Genomic DNA, 18,441 nt, shown 5'->3' on the forward strand with positions numbered 1-18,441 from the left:
AGTTTTTTAGATTACATTTATGTTAATAAATACATTTTTAATATTATAATTCATCATACTTCCGTCCATGAAAAATGACCCATAACCAAATAAAAATTATAAGTTTTATCTTAAACCACTAAGTTATAATTTTTTATGTTTAAAAATGAAATAGATTTAACTAAACATCTTACTATTTGAAATAAATGAGCTACTCTAGCCCGAGGGCTTGTCGGCTTATCACATGTCGGTCTTGCGTCTACTTGAGAGAAAAGATAATAATAAATAAAAATTTGTTGAAATATATAGAGCAAATTTTCATGTAAATTGTTTGACAGAGTGTCATGTAAAGCGAATCATTGTTTCATGTAAAACAATTTTTACATTATGTAAAACGTTTCACACATTATTTGAAGTGCTTCATTCTATTTTGAATGATTTGTTTTTAGGTCAAAAGTTCTTATAATCATTTATAATGTTTGTCTATGCGACTTTTAATGTTTGAAAATTAGAATTTATACAACAAATTTTCATGTAAATCTTTGATAGAATCATGTAAGGTTATTAACCGCTCCATGTAAATCGATTGTCAGATGAGAAATGGTTGGCATGTGGCAATCGATTTACATGGAGCATTAACCAAAATAGAAGTTTGGCATTTTATGGTGGTGTGAATAAGGAAACAAAGGCAAACATCTTCGACATAATGAGAATCAATGAAAAGTCATTACTAGTTCGTTATCTTGGTATCCCGCTCTCGTCAAAACAACTTCAAATCTCTCATTGCAGGTCATTGATTGAAAATGTGAAGAACATTATCATGGGATGGGCTACAAAGAGATCATCTTATGCGGGACGAATTGAATTAGTCATGAGAAATGATATGGGCATCATCGAATGACGCAGCAGATGTTCCTCCCAAAGAAAGTTATGAAAGAGTTTGATCATTTGATGAAGAACTTCATCTGGGGAACTCAAGGCGCGGAGTTAAAATGTTGTAGTGGTTTCATGTTTATAAGCCGAAAGAAGAATGTAGAATTGAATTAAAGATTGCGTTACTTGGAATAAAACTCTCACATATCGACATTTTTGGGCATCGGAGAAAAACCAATACTTGTTATGGGTCAAATGTGTTCATTCAAGGTTTAGAAAAGAAATAAACATTTGGACGTGCAATATCAAGATATAAATTGCATGTTCTCTTAAAATAATTTTGAAGCTCAAATAGTGTTGGTAAGATGATCAAAGTTCAGTTTGGGAATGAGAACGAAATTATGTTTTGGCATGACCCCTAGTTCGAAGATTACCCTATTATTTATAATAGTGTTTTATCTCTTATTCTAATAAGACGATGTTGTGGTCAGCTCAAATTGTTTTGGGCTTAACAAAAATTAAAGCCTATTAGGGCATTTCATTTATTAACATATAGAAAAAAAGAAAAATCAGTTTCTCTCATATCTACTTCCTCTTTCCTGTACACTCTATTCTCTCTAAAGAAGGATTCCGACCATTCACTGACCAGTCGACCAGGTTAGTTCGAGTAAGCGAGAACATTGACCAGCTCTTTGGGGACTTTTTATTTGCTTCCTTGCTTTGGGGGTAAGTTCTCTATATCAATGAGTCTCTTTAATTTTCCCAAAAAAATGGACTGATATCAAGGAAATGACAATCATCAAGACAGATGGTAATGATTTTATTTCAAATGTCTTTAGGTGTTTCTTTGACAACAGCATTTGGATGGAGAGAAACCCAAGAGCATTTTCAAGGGTTCAAAATGGTGTGGAGTTTGCTTGGAATGAAATTATTTTTTGATGAAAACTCACTCATTCGAAATTGAAGACGAATTCTCACTTGTGAAAAAAATTGGTTAATTTGTCATTATATATGAGAAAGTCACTTTTATTTCGTTATTTGTGATTTTGTGTCCTTCATTTTTATTAGCAAAAGTTTGTTCTACCTGAATCATGACTCTGGTAATTTTTTAATCTTTTCAAAGTCTTCTTCAATGATATTATGTTATTTAAAAAAAATAAATATATTTGCCATATATATATATATATATATATAAACTTTTAAACACCTTTATTTAAAGCCTTTCACTATTCCATTGATTTTTTTCACTACTATCCCATGTGGTCTGCACATGACATGTCACATTGTCTTTCCTTGTACATATCCCAATATATTAGGCTTCATCTATTTGAATTAAATAATCTTTTGAAAATAAATTATTATATTACATAAGTTAATTAAAGTTCTAATAAATATGCAACATTGAATTAAGGCTTTCTAAAAGAAAAGTCACATATGTCATAAGAGTTGAAATTGAGTAGTTAAATAAACACAATATCAATAGACTAATTAACATTCACTTTGCCCTCTTCATCTTCATCATCATCAACCAACTTTCTTCAAAAATATAGAAACAGGATATTAATAGCCAGAATGATATTGATAAAAAAAAGTTAGCTATAGCATAAAGAAAGAAGAGTAGTTACATTGAAAAGAAAAACAAGCTTTTGAGCATTCTTGATGAGTTGAAACCTCAAGCAATCTCCAATCTTTAGGCCATTGACAATTAGGAAGCTATCCCAACCCTCCTTTGTAATGTAGAAATATGATTTTCCTGCACTGAATCTTGCATCTGCTTCCCACTTCCTTCCTCTCTCGTTTTTCACTATCATCTTGAAGTGTCTTTCTAACCCATTCTCTCTAACAAAACCTATTGGCACGTACTACATACATACAAAAATTAAATTAAATTAAACTTAAACTTGCCCTCTACTAATGGATTAGATTTATCTTTCAAATTACTACCAGTTTTTTCTTTTCCAAGTTGCTCAACCGGATGAATGTGTCGAAATAAGGGTAAACCCTTTTTCTCTTTTTATCAGCCTCAATCTTCTTCTTCTTCTGGGCTGAAGTTTTAGATTTTACAAACTTTTAACAGATCATGAAAGAGCTATATTCAAATATAGATAGATTTACTTACTGATCATCAGCTCTTTATGATCATTCTTCTTCTGCACCTTCTAATCAATTCAGCAAAACATTAAACAAACATGTATTATAAGACTTGATCAGTTTGTTAATCTTTAAATTAATTAGGGATAGCAGTAATTACAGTAACACGAAAATGAGGTATTTGGCCATTCTTGATAAGTTGAAATTTGATGCGATCTTCAGGCTTTAAGTGATTCTTAGTTTGGAAATCTGTCCAACCCTTTGTAATGTAGGAATATGATTTGCTAGGGTAAAATTTTGCTTCTACTACACAGCTCCTCCCTTTTTCATAATCCAATTTCATATTACAGTTCCTTTCTAGTCCATTCTCACTAACCAATTTTCTTGGAAGGTACTGTATATATAAACAAATTCATAAATTATTAATAATCATGCATGCAATGTCATTCATTAATTAAATTACTAAATTTCATTCATTTTTACCTGCATATTTCTTTTCATGTTACGCAACGTAATGTTTACTTCGTAAACAGGGGAGAGAATATTTGATTTTGATTCTGCTGCAGTCATGGATTTCCTCTTTTTCTGATTATTCTCAAACTCCTCTGGATCTGTGAAATGAGAACTTATATATGTTGTTTATTAAAATAAATTAAAGAAGAGAGCTAGATCTATTACTTACTTTTCATCATCTCATTCTTCTTCCTTTTCTTGTTTATTGACTGATTATTATGTTTATTCGGGTGGTGATATGGTAATTTTTCTAAACTTGTGTTGGCATCATAAACAGACACTTCGAATACTAGGTTTCCTTTGTGTTTGAATATTACGATGTCACCAACGTCCATCTTCTTCTTGTCGCCGGAATCGGGAAACGAGTAGTACGAATCAACAAACTCCGGCCAACCCTTCTCGAGTCTCCGGCCTCTGAGATGAATCACCCACTCTCTGTTATGCTTTCTGATTATTACGGGGACATCTCTACTCCTCTTTTTCAACTCTTCGTTTAAGTATCTCATCATGAATGCTTCTGGAATGTTCTGCAACAGAAATTTCAGAATCGTTTCAAAACAATACAAAGAAAAAATAGACATTAGTTTTGTTGTTCTTACAATCCCGTTTTGGAATCCGGGGAGGAGGGGCTGGAAAAAGTGAGGATCGTATCCAAAGACGGTGGTGAGGGCAGCGACGGAGGCGGTGGCGACGATGGCGGAGATTGTTTTTGTCTTCATTGTAGATGCTATGCAAAATCTGAACATTCTTTATTCCATATATAAGGGTCTTGTCAAATTTGTTATATTCTCCAAATTTTAATTTTAAATATTATAAAAAATAAAATAAAATAAAAATAATATATGTATATAATTATGCTTGATATTTAGATTGTCCGAATTTTCAACATCACAGGCTAATTATACTAAAATAAATAAATATTTAAGTCAAACGTCCAAAATTTAAAATAGTTAAAAATAAAATAAAAAATAATATACTTAAAAAAAATTATAATTTTTTATATCATTACTCGTACAAATATACCGATTATATACTAGTTTTAGTAAAAATACTTAAAAAATATTTTATTTAATAATTTAGTGAGGGATGAAATAGAAGTAAATTAATGTTTAAATAAAATCAAACCCTTTGAAATTATATTTAACAATATATTTTTTTCTAGTTTATTTAAGGAATAGGTTATTGGGGGGTTTTATTAGGATTTATTAAAAAAAATATTGTTTTTGATTAAATTAAAAAAAAATTAATTTTTTAATATTAATAATATCCCCTCTTCTCCCCCTCTCAATTAATAATACATCTTTAAATAAATTAGTTTATATTAAAATATAATAAAATACATATTAAATATTAAAAAAACTATATATCAATTAAAATTAACTTTCATTAATACATAAATAAAAATTTAAATGAATACTAATTTTATAAATTATTATTATTATTATAATATTATATAAGATAATATAGTATATTATAATTTTATTTATACTGTGTATATATTTTTATTTAATATAATTAATATAAAAAATTTACATTAAATAAATTTTATAAGATAATAATTAAAAATCAAATAAGTCTATTAGAATAATTATTTAAAGTTAATTTATATAAAAATATTTAAATAAATTTCTTTATAAATATTTAATTTAAATGAGATATAATTATAAATTAATTAATATTTTTATTTAAATATATTTAACTTTATTTTCTAGTATAATTATTTATTTAAACTATTTAAATTTAAATGGTATATTACATAATATAGTAGAGTATAATTTTATTTATATTTGGAATTTATTTTTATTTAATAATTTTTATTTAAATAAAATTTATTAATTTAATTTATATAAAAATAATTTTATAATATAATAAAATAAATATAAGATATATATATATATATATATTAATAATATTTTTTAATAATATAAAATTAAATATTTAAAAAATGATAATTTTGATATTTTAATTATTTTATTTGAAATATAACGTGATAATTGAGGTTTGGGATCCAATAACTCAAAATCAAATCAGCCAGAAAATTCCCAAGATTTTTTTTATTTTTTTTCAAGATTGTAGTTACTTATGAATAGTAATTAGTAATTACAAGTACTTTTTATCTAGTTACATTGATGAGTTTGATTCATGTTTTTTTTTATTTTATCATAGTTTTTTTCCAATAATATCTATCTAATAATTTTTTTTAGATATTATTTATGAACAAAATACTCAATTTTTTTTTTAAATGAATGATAAATTAAATAAAAAATAATTTAATATTTTGATAGATAAAAAAATAATTAAATAAAAAAATAGTAAAGATTAAACAATTTTTTAAAAATTTTAATTTGACAAGACAATTGAGTTTGGATCAGTGAGGGAGAGAGAGGCAATTGATGAAGATCCATGACAAGTCATTTCCTTTGTCAATCTTATCATCATCTCTCCTCTTTCTCTTTATCTGACTTGTTTGATATTTTGATTCCACACAGACCTTACTGTTTTGTACACAGACCTTACTGTTTTGTTCGGTTTTCAAATAATAGAATAAACTTTAAAATTTTATATTTTTAATAATAAAATGTAAAAGTTATTAATATATAATATATATTTTTTTATTTTATAGAGTATCACTCAGATTTCTTGAGTGATCCTCGGAACTTATTAGGTATTTGTTAAAAATCTGGAATGATTAATTGAGTTAATATTTTAATTATTTTTTTGGATTTGTCGGATGCATATCATTTATAATATTATTATTATAATATTTTTTGAGATTTATTCCGTAAAGCGATAAATTTTGTCCGGAGAATTAATCGTTTTTTCTGAGAATTTACATCGATAACTTATTAAGCAAAGTATTTTAATTTTTAATTTTAACTTTTATTTTTTGTTTTTATTTATTTTCTCTTAATATCATGTTTTCAATTTAATATTTATTAACTTTGGAAGGATAGATGAAGGTAATTTGAGACAGAGAATAGGAGAGAGATTAATTGTTAAAATATATATATATATATATAAAGAGAGAATAAATTGAGAAATTTTATTTATTTAATTCAGTTTTTACTTTTCTCGATGATTTTACTCAAAATCAAACGATCTCATTTTCTCCTTTCATCCATCAAATCATTCTATTTATTAAATAAAATATATATTTAAAAAAATAGTTTTTTTTTTTCAATCATGTCAAACTGGTTTAAAAATAAATATTATCCCATAATTACCAATTACTAATATAAACGAGCTAAATTTATTACATTAATACATTTATATCACCAGTACATTTGATAAGCGTAAAAATTATATTGGTATAAGGTGTCAAATGTAAAATATATAAATTGTAAAAGTATTAAAAAGGAAAAGAAAAAAAGTACTCAACTATATAAGGCCGTTTTTTTTTTAAATCGCATCACTAATTTAATTAACTAAAATACTAAAATATTTATTTTTTATTTTATTTATATATAATACCCTTTAAGTTTTTTTTTATCACAAATAATTATTACATTCTCAAAATCATCTATCATTATTATTTTTTCCTCTCATTTTAAGAAAAAAAATCTCAATTATATATAAGTTAAAAGTATTAACTAACCAAAACAATTGGATTAAAATCCAATTCACTTCACTAAAATCTATTTAGGTTATAAAATAGTTCAATGACAATTTTTATCTCACTTGAGCTAAAATAACCAAATATATAAAATTAATCATTTTATACTTACAAATTTATTTGATAACATGATCTTATAATTATTAAATAAATATGAGAAATGTTAATATTATTTAAAAATAAAAGTTAATGACTAAATAAAATAATTTACTTGATAATAATTTTTTTGAGAAATAATAAGCAGCTTAAAATTTTTGACAAAAAAATTGACTAGAATATGCGTTAAATTTTGAATGGATTAAAAATTTTATTATTATTATTTTTATATTTTTAATCCATTCAAAACTAACGTATATAATTTCTGTCAAATTTTTTACTTTTCAATATTTTATAAATGTATAGAGTTGTCATTTCAATAGGTATAAGTTGTCATTTACACATTTGTACAGTAACTATCTAGCTTCAGAACATCTTAATATTTTATAGCAAAAATACTATTATGGTGTATAAATAAAATAAATGATATTAACTACCAGAATAATGAATATAGGAAAAAGTTTGACCGAATTTATATAAAATGATCATTACACTTACTAGGCCTTGTTTGGTTCTCAATATTTAAATAACCAAAACAAAATATATTATATCACTTGTCTTTTTTTATGTTCTAATCGCACATTTTCAACTTATTTTCACAAAGACCACTATTATTTAACATATTATTAAATTTATTAATCAAAATATTAAAATATATATTTTTTTTTGATTTTTTTTTATTATATTAATAGATTTTAAATCTTATTAAAAAAAATTATCATATCTTCAAAATTATCATGAATAATCATATTTTAAATAACTTAATTTTCAAATAATTATTTTTCTCTTTTTCATTATTTTTAAGAAAAAATTATATATTTTTGAAAATTAATAATAATAATAATAATAAATAAAACCAAAATTAACTCACATACATTTATATAAGTATATTTTGAATGAAATATTATACAATATATTTTTTTCCTTCTAGCATACAGATATTATGATATCACCAATATGCCTTAGAAATTATATTATACAAAATTTATATTATAATTTATTTATGGTCATATCATAATTAAGATGATTACTCAATTGTTTAATCTCGGTCACTAAAGTTTGATATACCGTTATAAATATGATCTAAAAAAAATTAAGTTATTTAAAAAATAATATTTTTTTTTTGTTAAATAAATTTTAAAAATATTATTTATAATGATAAATAAAAATAATTATTTAAATGGAAATAATATTTTATTTAACATTAAATTTATAATTAATTTTTAAATTTGCCTAATTTAAAAATCTGTTATTTTTTATTCATAATCTTATCAATTATATTATAAAAAATAATGAATGTCAGTGTCAAGTTTCATGTACTCAAAACCTTACACTTTATATTTCTTCTATACCTAAATCTTAAACCTAGACAAAACATAATATTAATAAAAATTTATAATTGTTAAAATATAAAATAAAAATATATATTTTTATAATATAAAATTTTAATTAATTCTGTAATCTATTTAAATTTATATAATAATTTAAAAAATACTATTTATAATATATTGTTTTTAAAGATTTTAATTTTTTTATAAAAATATTTTGTAAATTTTAGAATGATTGGAAGATAGGTAAATATTGACGAAATCTTAATACTTAGTACATCTAAATATTATAAAATTAGTTGAAATGGTTTAATCTTGTTATATAATAACGTAATTTTATAAAGGAAGAATGTCAATTTTATTTATAAAGTTGGAGGGAGGTGTCAAATTTATTTACAAAGTTGTAAAATTCTATTTATGTATACAAACTTGTCAAAATGTGTCAAAATTATTTGACATAACGGAATGTTTCAAACGGAGTTAATTTTTTATCCACGTGGATATTTATTTTATATTTTGTTTAAACTTTTTTTTTCATTTCAAACATACTTTTTCTTTACATTTAATAAATAAATAAATAATTATTTCATTCTCTCTCTTCCTTCACCCGATTCATATTCTTCTCATTTAAATCTTAATCTCCAAAATCTCATCCACCATTTCTAAGACCCACTTTGTCTTCTCTCTCTAAATTTCACCCTATGTGTAATAGGTTATATATTCAATGCGAAACATCAAACTAGAAATTATGGATTTCATTTGAATAATTTGCCTGCAACTAGAGGATTAGAACAATAAGTTTTTAGCGGATGGTTAGAATTTTGAAAAATAAAATTGAGATTTTGATAAGTTAAATGTGATATGTCACTTGTTTGTCATTGTTTCTGATTGTTCTTCGTGAAGGAAAAACTAGTTCCAAGATCGCTTCAGCTAGGGTTTTTAAACTCATTTAGTTAGATCCTCAATCACAGAGTTCAATCGCAGATAAACAAGGTTTATTACAGATACTATATTGTTTGATCGAAAATGGTCCATTCGATGATCAAGATCACGAAACAAGTCTGTATTATCAGACCTAACAGTAATATCAAAGTCTATGAATGATCTAGTTAAAAAAGGAATAGCAAAAACAGCTTGCGACATCCTCTGGAGATTGAGATTCGATTTGTTGAGTTCTTGAATGTGAATAGATTGGTTGCGACGGCTGTGAAAGAGAGAGAATGAAGATGATGGTGGGTTGCCTGCTAGTGAAGAGAGGGGATGAAGATGATGGTAGGTAGAAGAAGGAAAATTTTATTTATTTAATTTTATATATTAAATAGAAAAAGAAGGTCTGTTTGAAACCTAAAAAATAGGTTAAAAAATATAAAAAAAATAAATATCCACGTGGATAAAAACTTAACGCAGTTTGAGACATTCCGTTATGTTAAATAATTTTGACACATTTTGACAAGTTTATATACATAAATAGAATTTTAGAACTTTGTAAATAAATTTGATACATCGTTCCAACTTTATAAATAAAATTGACATTCTTCCCAATTTTATAATGATACTTTATTAATACTAATTTATTTTTTATTTTTAAAAATTGCACTAATTCAACATCGATCTCCATACACCCTTTTCTGTACGTGAAATCTCAAACATGATTTTTTTCTATGTCTCAGTCTGTTGCAATAATAACTTTCTTCCTTACTCAATACTCATGGAAAAAAATATTCACAAACTTTGCAAAATCTACACCAAGGACTTGTTTGATAAATGTTTTACTGGGATAAAACTCAATTTTCATATCAACCATTAATCAAACATAGTTATTATTAAAATATTCAGTCTTACCCATCTACCTTTCAAAATATCAAATATACACATAACCAGTGTTTGTAAAATTATAAAATATGTTAATATTGAAATGCCCATGTTTGATTGATTGAGTTTATAAACATGAGGATACACCTATATAGAGTTGTAATAATATTATACATCAAAGTTTTAGTCCTTATTTTAAATATTAAAATAATAAAAGACTAATTCAATTTATGTAAAATAATATAAAGGAAATCACACCCAAAAAAAGCACACGATTCTTATTCTTGTTTCAATTTTCTTGACCTACTCTCCAAGATCTTCTACCCCTAGTTTCATATCCAAATATCCTAGGCATCGAAGAATCGGGAAGTAGAAAGTTCAACCATAAAATTGACTGATGAACGAACAATTACACGATTAGACCGAGTAAGGAAGCTTGTTGATTATCCACTCGACGTTAACAGCCATGATAACACTAGATATCCGATTGTCACCACTACATTCTCAGGTGATAATTACATTAGTTGGAGTAGAAGCATTCAAATTGCTCTTAGTGCAAAGTCAAAATTAGAGTTTGTTGAAGGAACAATCTCATATCCTAATAACATTATCAATCAAACTAGGTGGATGAAAACAAACTCTCTAATGAGATATTGGATTCTTAACTCACTCAACAAAGAAATTAAAGAAGATTTTATCCATTTTGAAACAACTCTAAAATTATGGGAAGGGATAAAGAAGAGATATCAAGTGAAAAATGAGCAAAATTCTTTTTAGCTTCAAAAAGATATTAGCACACTAAAACAAGGTAATTTTATTCTTGAGAAATATTACTCTAAAATGAAAGGTTATTGGGATGAGTATCGAATGCATAAATTCACTACCAGCAACACTTCTTGCAGTCTAGAGGCAAAGACAAATAAGTGAATTTGGACAGAAGACAGAAGAACATTATGCTATGTCCTATATATCGATCTCAAGAAATGAATTCTAGAAAGAGACAATCAAACTTCAAAAGCAAAGGATTTGCTGAACAGAAAGAAAATCGTGAAAATTCTGGTAAAAGCTATTTGCAATGTACACATTGCAGAATTGCAGGTCATCTAAAGGAAGGGTGTTTCAAAATTATTGGATATCCTAATCGGTGGAAAGGAAATAAAGACCAAAAGGAGAAGAAATCAATCCATTATATATAATTATATATCAGTTCCAATTGATCTAGAAGAATCATCATCAAGAAATGATGAGAATGACATCAAGCCATGTTAGTGCATGCCATTCAGTCACTCACATCCTTATGAAACAGATACAAAAGAAAAAAAATATTATGAAGGTTCTCTACAAATAAACACAGTGCATGTAAGTATCTCTATATATATAATGATGCTTAATTTTTAAAGTGTCCGGATTGCCGGGTCGAGAGTTGTGATTAATTTGGATATTTATGTGAGAATAAATGGATACTTAGGTCGGATTGTGGATTGATCCGCCCATAAACTTAAAACAGTTAAAAATAAATTTAAAAATACTATTTGTAGGTTTCGAACTTGCAACCTAACAAAACAAATACAACTCTTTAACCAACAAGGCTAACAACACTTTATATTTAAGATTCAACACCAAATTTGATAAACGCGAGACATTTTAACAATAAAAGTTCAAATTTTGAACTAACTAATCTATATATATATATATAATGATGCTTAATTTTTAAAGTGTTCGAATTGCCGAGTCGAGAGTTGTGGTTAATTTGGTTATTTATGTGAGAGTAAATGGATACTTGGATCGGATTGTGGGTTGACCCGCCCATAAACTTAAAACGCTTAAAAATAAATTTAAAAATGTTATTTGTTGATTTCGAACTTGCAACATAACAAAACAAGTACAACCTTTAACCAAATGTGATTGAGATGTGGTTTGTCGAGGGATAATAGACCGGTATCATTTAAAAGTGGTTAAAGAAATATGAATCAAATATTTAATTGACCAAAGTGTGAGGTCACGATGTTAATTATTAAAAAATATGAATCAAATATTTGATTGACAAAGTGAAAGTGTAAAGTCACGAAATGAGAGATTCATTCGAAAAAAATATGTGATGAAACATATGAGAAAATAAGTTGTTTTATCGAAGTGAATAAAATGTGAAATGAGAGCGTTATATTTTTTATTTTAATAATTTTAAACATTGAATAAATATTATTATAATATTTTAAATTTATTTTATTTTTATCCTTATTCGTGTGCATCGCACGGAAATTTTCCTAGTTGTATTAATATTTTTGAGATAGAATTTTTTTTTTATAAATCAAAATATCGTGGTTGCAGACCATGTTTTTCAAGAAAAACAAGTTTGGATCATCGACACAGGTACGAGCAACCACGTTTGTCATGATAAACAGATCATTATTGATTTAAAACCTTTAATTCATAAAATTATTTTAAACTTACCTGATGGGACACATGTTTTTGTCAAATTTTACATTCACTCTTGAAAACGTTTTTTTTGTTCCAAATTTTACATTTAACTTAATATCGATTCAAAACTACTTCAAAAAAATAACTTGAATTTTATTTTTGATAATATGACTTTTAAACTGCATGACCTTAAATTAAATAAGATTTGAGCTACATTATTAGTTAGTAATAGTTTGTATCTTCAAGATTAATGTGTAGCATGTATAGTTGATAACAACATTTTAAATAATAAAGAGTTTGTTTGTAGTTCTACAATTTGTACTAATTTCTTACATAATAAACTAGGTCATCCTTCAGACATAGTAATAAAGAAAAAAAATTCCATATGTTTCTTTAAATTCACAGCCTTGTGATGCATTATGAAATTAAAGATGCACCTATTAACATTTCAAAATAGTGTCACGTCAAGCAAAGACTGTTTTGATTTGATTCATGTTGATGTATGGGATCCTTACAAAGAGGATTCATATATTGGTTGTCATTACATGCTCACTCTAGTTGATGATTTTAGCAAATGTACATGGACTTTTTTACTAGAAAATAAAACTCAAATGTATAATAATCTGAAATCTTTTTGTCGGACGATAAAAACACAATATACAAAGGACATTAAATTTTTTAGAACAGATAATAGTTCAGAATTTTTAAATTTAAATTGTGACAATTTGTTTAAATCCATAGGAATTCTTCATAAAAAAAAAGTTGTGTCTATAAACCCCAACAAAATGGGGTGGTTGAAAGAAAACATATAAATCTTTTGAATATGATAAGAGCCTTAATGTTTCAAGCACACTTGCCACTTAAATTTTAGAGTTTTTCTATTTTAATGGTCACTCATTTAATCAACCTATTACCATCACAAAATCTCCACTGGAAAACTCAAACAAACAAAATCAAACTATGAGGATTTAAAAATATTTGGTTGTTTATGTAAAACAAAACTAAGTTTGACCCGAGAGGAATCAAATACATATTCCTTAGTTATCCTAATAAACAAAAGATTTTTAAAGTATATGATGTTGAGAATGATAAAGATATCATTTCTAGGGATGTCATATTTTTTGAATAATTTTTTCTTTATCAAATGGAAAATGAAGAAATTTTAGATTTTCATAATCCAAAATTTATTGATATATGAAAATATATTTTTTTTTTTACAGAAACTATATTTAATGAACCAATTGAAGATAAAAGGTGTGATATTTTACTTGATAGTGAAAATATAATAAATCATGAGCATCATTTATCACAACTTGAATCTGAAAAATAATCAGAAAGTTTAGAACTAAAAAATTTAAAACAACAACATGACAATTCCATATGACAATTCCAGATGTGAAGAAAGACAAGAATCTATTTTAGAAACTCAAACTTAAAATATTTCAGATTAGTATGAAACATTTCAAATCGAGGATAAAATCAAAGATTATATTCAAATTAGAAAGAGTGATAGAATTATGGAGAAACCTTTATGGAGTAAGAATTACATAATGAGTATTTCTAAATCACAAACCTTTCCTTTTGATACAAAAGAACGATTTTTTTAATACTACTGAAATCAATGACCCAAGAACATTTTAAAAAGCTTGTTGTTATCCTGGTTGGAAAGAGGCAATGAATTTAGAACTTGAAGTTTTAAAACATAATGGAACTTGGGTTATTATTACCTGCCAAAAGGTGCATGAACAATTGTATCCAAATGATCTACAAAACAAAATTTAAATAAGATGGGATAGTTGATAAACTCAAGGCAAGACTTGTTGCTAAAGTCTAGCATCAAAGAGAAATTGTTGATTTCTTTGAAAGTTTTGCTCCTGTGGAAAAATCAGTCACTTAGAATTATTCAAGCTCTTGTTGCTACTAATTGTTGGCATCTACACCAAATAGATGTCAACAATGTTTTTTTGCATGGTTTTATTAAGAAGACATATATATGCAGCCACCAGAAGACTGAACCAGTAAAAGTTTGTAAAATTATTAAAAGTTTGTATGGTCTAAAAGAAGCTTCTAGACAATGGAATGATGAATTCACTACTAGACTTGTTGGTTTTGGTTTCAAACAGTCTATTAATGATTACTTTCTTTTTATTTTACAAACATGGTCATTCATTACTGTTTTAGTTATATATGTCATCGTGAAATCTTTTATTGATAAAAAAATCAATTAAAGATCTTGATAAAGGTAAATATTTCTTAGGATTGGAAATTAGAAAAACTGAAAAGGGAGTGTATGTTAATTAAAGAAAATATACTCTCTTGATATATTGAGAGAAACATGGATGATTGGGGAAAAACTAAGAAAACATCCATGTCTAAAAGATGAGGGTTATAAGAAAATGAAAGATCCAAAAAGATATAGAAAGCTTGTAAGTAGATTGATTTATTTGAATTTCACAAGACCTGACATTTCTTTTAGTGTTCAACGGCTATCACAATATATGAATGAGCCTAATCTGCATCAATGAGAGGTTTCTCTAAGAGTAGTAAAGTATCTGAAAGGAACACCTTCTTTAGAACTATTTTATCCTTTTAAAAATAACAAAACAATTGAGTATTTTTATAGATACAGACTGAGCTAATTGTTCTAATAATAGGAGATCATTGACTGATTTGTGCATTAAGTTTGGAAGCTCTTTAATTTCGTGGAAGACAAAAAAAAGCAAAGTACAGATTCTCGATCGAGTGCAGAAGCATAATACAGATACATGACTTCTTTAGTTTGTGAACTGAAATGGATCTCCTATATATTGAAAGATTTGAAAACAAGTTACTACTAAGGCCTTCTTCTTTTAAGTTTTTTTTTTTAATCTCAACCAAACCACTTTTCAAATCAATCAACTCTTATCCATCACATCACTTAAAACAATTTACAAAATACTAAAATACCCTTTTTATTTTAAAATTATATTTTAAATACTACATATTTTAATATTAAATTATAATAAAAAAAACTATTCTTTTTATTTCATTTATTTTTTACTATATTAATTTAATACATACATCTTACTTTTATTATATTCTTTAATAAGACCTAGTTTTATTTATTTTACTATATTTTACTATATTATTATAAATGCATCTTGTTTTTATTTATTATATTATATTTAATAAATTCTTAAAAATAAATTCAAAATGAAACAAAATTTTATTATTAATACTTTTTTTTTTATTGTACGAGAACAATACTATAAAAAAAAATAGTAAATGTTAAGATTCATTAATGCAACAATAAATTTGTGTGGCAATTTCATCTCGAATTCATGCCATTATTTGGTTCAATATACCTTTCATCTTCCTCGTCTTCCATGTAATCGTCATTAGTAGTCTCAGTTCTTCCTTCATTTCGATGTCTATCAAAATTAATGGGAATTTCTTCAATCATATTTCTTCGGATATAATTATGCAATCCCGCAGTTGCATTAATAATATTCAACTGTTTTTCAATTGAAAATCCTCGAAGAGAACCCGAATAAAATATTATGTGCCATTTGTTTTTCCAAATTCAAAAAGTTCTCTCAATCACAGATCTGATGGACGAGTGTTGTTTATTGAACGCCTCTTTTGCATTATATGATTGTTGTTGTTGTGACGGAAATTGATGCGGGTGATATGGGATATGACGATATGGTGCCATGTAACCAACCATATTTTTATAGCCTGCATCAACTAGGTAATATTTACCTACCAAAATCATTCATAAGTTTTGTTGCATATTTTATTTGACAATTAAAACAATGAAGTGAATAATATACCTGGTATTGGATGCGGAAAACTATATATTGGATTATTCCGAACTTTGTTAAGGACCGATGAATCATGCATAGAACCCTCAGCACCAGCGACAAAATATGTAAATAACATATTGTGGTCACATATCGCTATGACATTTGTAGTTGTATAACCAGTTCGACCACGCCAATTTAGTGACTCACTTGCCTTAGGATGTACTCGTACATAAGTGCCATCAATAGCACCAATACAATTCTATTAAAGACAAGACATGAAATGATTTTTTTATTAATAATATATAAAACAAAGGAACTAATATTATTAAACTTGAAAAATCAAAAAATATTTACCTTGAATAATTTTCGAATGTTAGTGGTGGTGAACTTAGCATGTACTTGTGTTTGATCAATGGGTTGCATCTCATCCGTGTATAGTTGTACTAATGATTTTAACACTTTTGATACGATTTTAGACATCGTAGACTTCGAATGACCAAAAAAGATGCCCACCGCTCTCATACTTCCACCATGGGCAAAATATACTAAAGTGATTAATACTTCCTCTTCAATTGAAATTTTACGCCCACCAACTAAATTGTAATGTGTTACACAACGATTTATCAATCGTCTAACACATTCACAATTCATTCTTACAGCTCGAAAACATGAATTATCATTATTCATTAAAACTTGTACAATTTCAGCACCACGAGTGGACGGATCTTTAGGTAAACGTTGAACTTGCTCATTCAATAAATAATGTTCCGCAAACGTTGTAAAACAAATTGCGACCAAATAATTTACAAAATAATCATCAGATAAAGTACTCGTGTCAATTTCATCTAAATTGTTCATTCTTGCTAATTTTGTAAAACAACTCAAAAATACTAATAACTAAAAATAAGACGTGAAAAAAAACTCAATAAAGAAGAGAGAGATGTGTTATGATTTGTGAAAATGAAAATATGAACATAAAAAATAGACGGATGAATGTGTTCTTTATAGGTAAAAACTCAATTATTGTTTTTAATTTGTCCATAAGATAAAAATATGTACTTGTTATTGTTTGTCCATTGGATTAAATGATATATGTACATATTATCTCAATTATTATGTATTTTTGGTCCTTAGGATTAAACAATGTATGTACTTATTGTTGTTTGTCCATTGGATAACATTTGAAATGTACATATTATATCAATTATTATGTACTCTTGGTCCTTAGGATTAAACAATGTATGTATTTATTGTTGTTTGTCCATTGGATAACATTTAAAATGTAAATATTATCTCAATTATTATGTACTTTTGGTCCTTAAGATTAAACAATGTATGTATTTATTGTTGTTTGTCCATTGGATAACATTTGAAATGTAAATATTATCTCAATTATTATGTAATTTTAGTTCATAGGATAAAATGATGATATCTTTATTGTTGTTTGTCTATGTGATTAAATAATGTATATTATTTTAAATGTACATAATTACAAAGTATTATTCAGATATATTGAATGAATGAATAACTTGTGAATTGAGTTTTTTTATTTTATTTTATTACGCATTTAATATATCATCATTAATTTGTTATAAATTAGTTCCAAATAATCATACTCTAACATAACATAACATTTAAAATAACATAATCCTTAAAAGTAATACATCTTCATTTAACCAACCTTACAAACCTTACATTGATCAAACACAGGTCATCACAAAAATAGATATGCTAACAAAAATATTATTATAATATCACAAAAATATAATTATAATATATCACAAAAATAAGTCATAAGTTTCAAAAACTACAAAATAAACTATGAAATCAACTTGGTGGAAAATTCAGATCATGAAGTCCAATATTTGAGTAGTTTTGTTCGAAACTTGAGTCAACAATATTTGCAACTTTAAGCTCGTGCTTGATCCAACTC

The 18,441-nt window shown here is 25.9% G+C and overlaps 1 protein-coding gene across 1 annotated transcript; it reads right to left on the reverse strand.

The window, feature by feature from the left end:
• Positions 1–2,336: 2,336 nt before the first annotated feature.
• On the reverse strand, positions 2,337–4,175 carry LOC124916237 (B3 domain-containing protein REM10-like). Its single transcript, XM_047456966.1, has 8 exons — positions 4,056–4,175; positions 3,626–3,983; positions 3,427–3,554; positions 3,104–3,337; positions 2,972–3,011; positions 2,797–2,897; positions 2,524–2,714; positions 2,337–2,388 (listed from the first exon to the last, which is right to left on the reverse strand). The coding sequence occupies exons 1-8, from the start codon at positions 4,173–4,175 to the stop codon at positions 2,337–2,339; spliced, it is 1,224 nt and encodes a 407-aa protein (XP_047312922.1).
• Positions 4,176–18,441: the final 14,266 nt, after the last annotated feature.

The sequence above is a fragment of the Impatiens glandulifera genome, chromosome 9, assembly GCF_907164915.1.
Source record: "Impatiens glandulifera chromosome 9, dImpGla2.1, whole genome shotgun sequence".
Classification (NCBI taxonomy): domain Eukaryota; kingdom Viridiplantae; phylum Streptophyta; class Magnoliopsida; order Ericales; family Balsaminaceae; genus Impatiens; species Impatiens glandulifera.

Coding starts and splice junctions, on each gene's coding strand:
- LOC124916237 (XM_047456966.1), bottom strand. CDS start 4,175: ATGAAGACAAAAACAATCTCCGCCATCGTCGCCACCGCCTCCGTCGCT. Junction 3,555..3,625: donor GAAGAATGAGATGATGAAAA/GTAAGTAATAGA, acceptor CTCATTTCACAG/ATCCAGAGGAGTTTGAGAAT. Junction 2,898..2,971: donor TCATAAAGAGCTGATGATCA/GTAAGTAAATCT, acceptor CTAAAACTTCAG/CCCAGAAGAAGAAGAAGATT.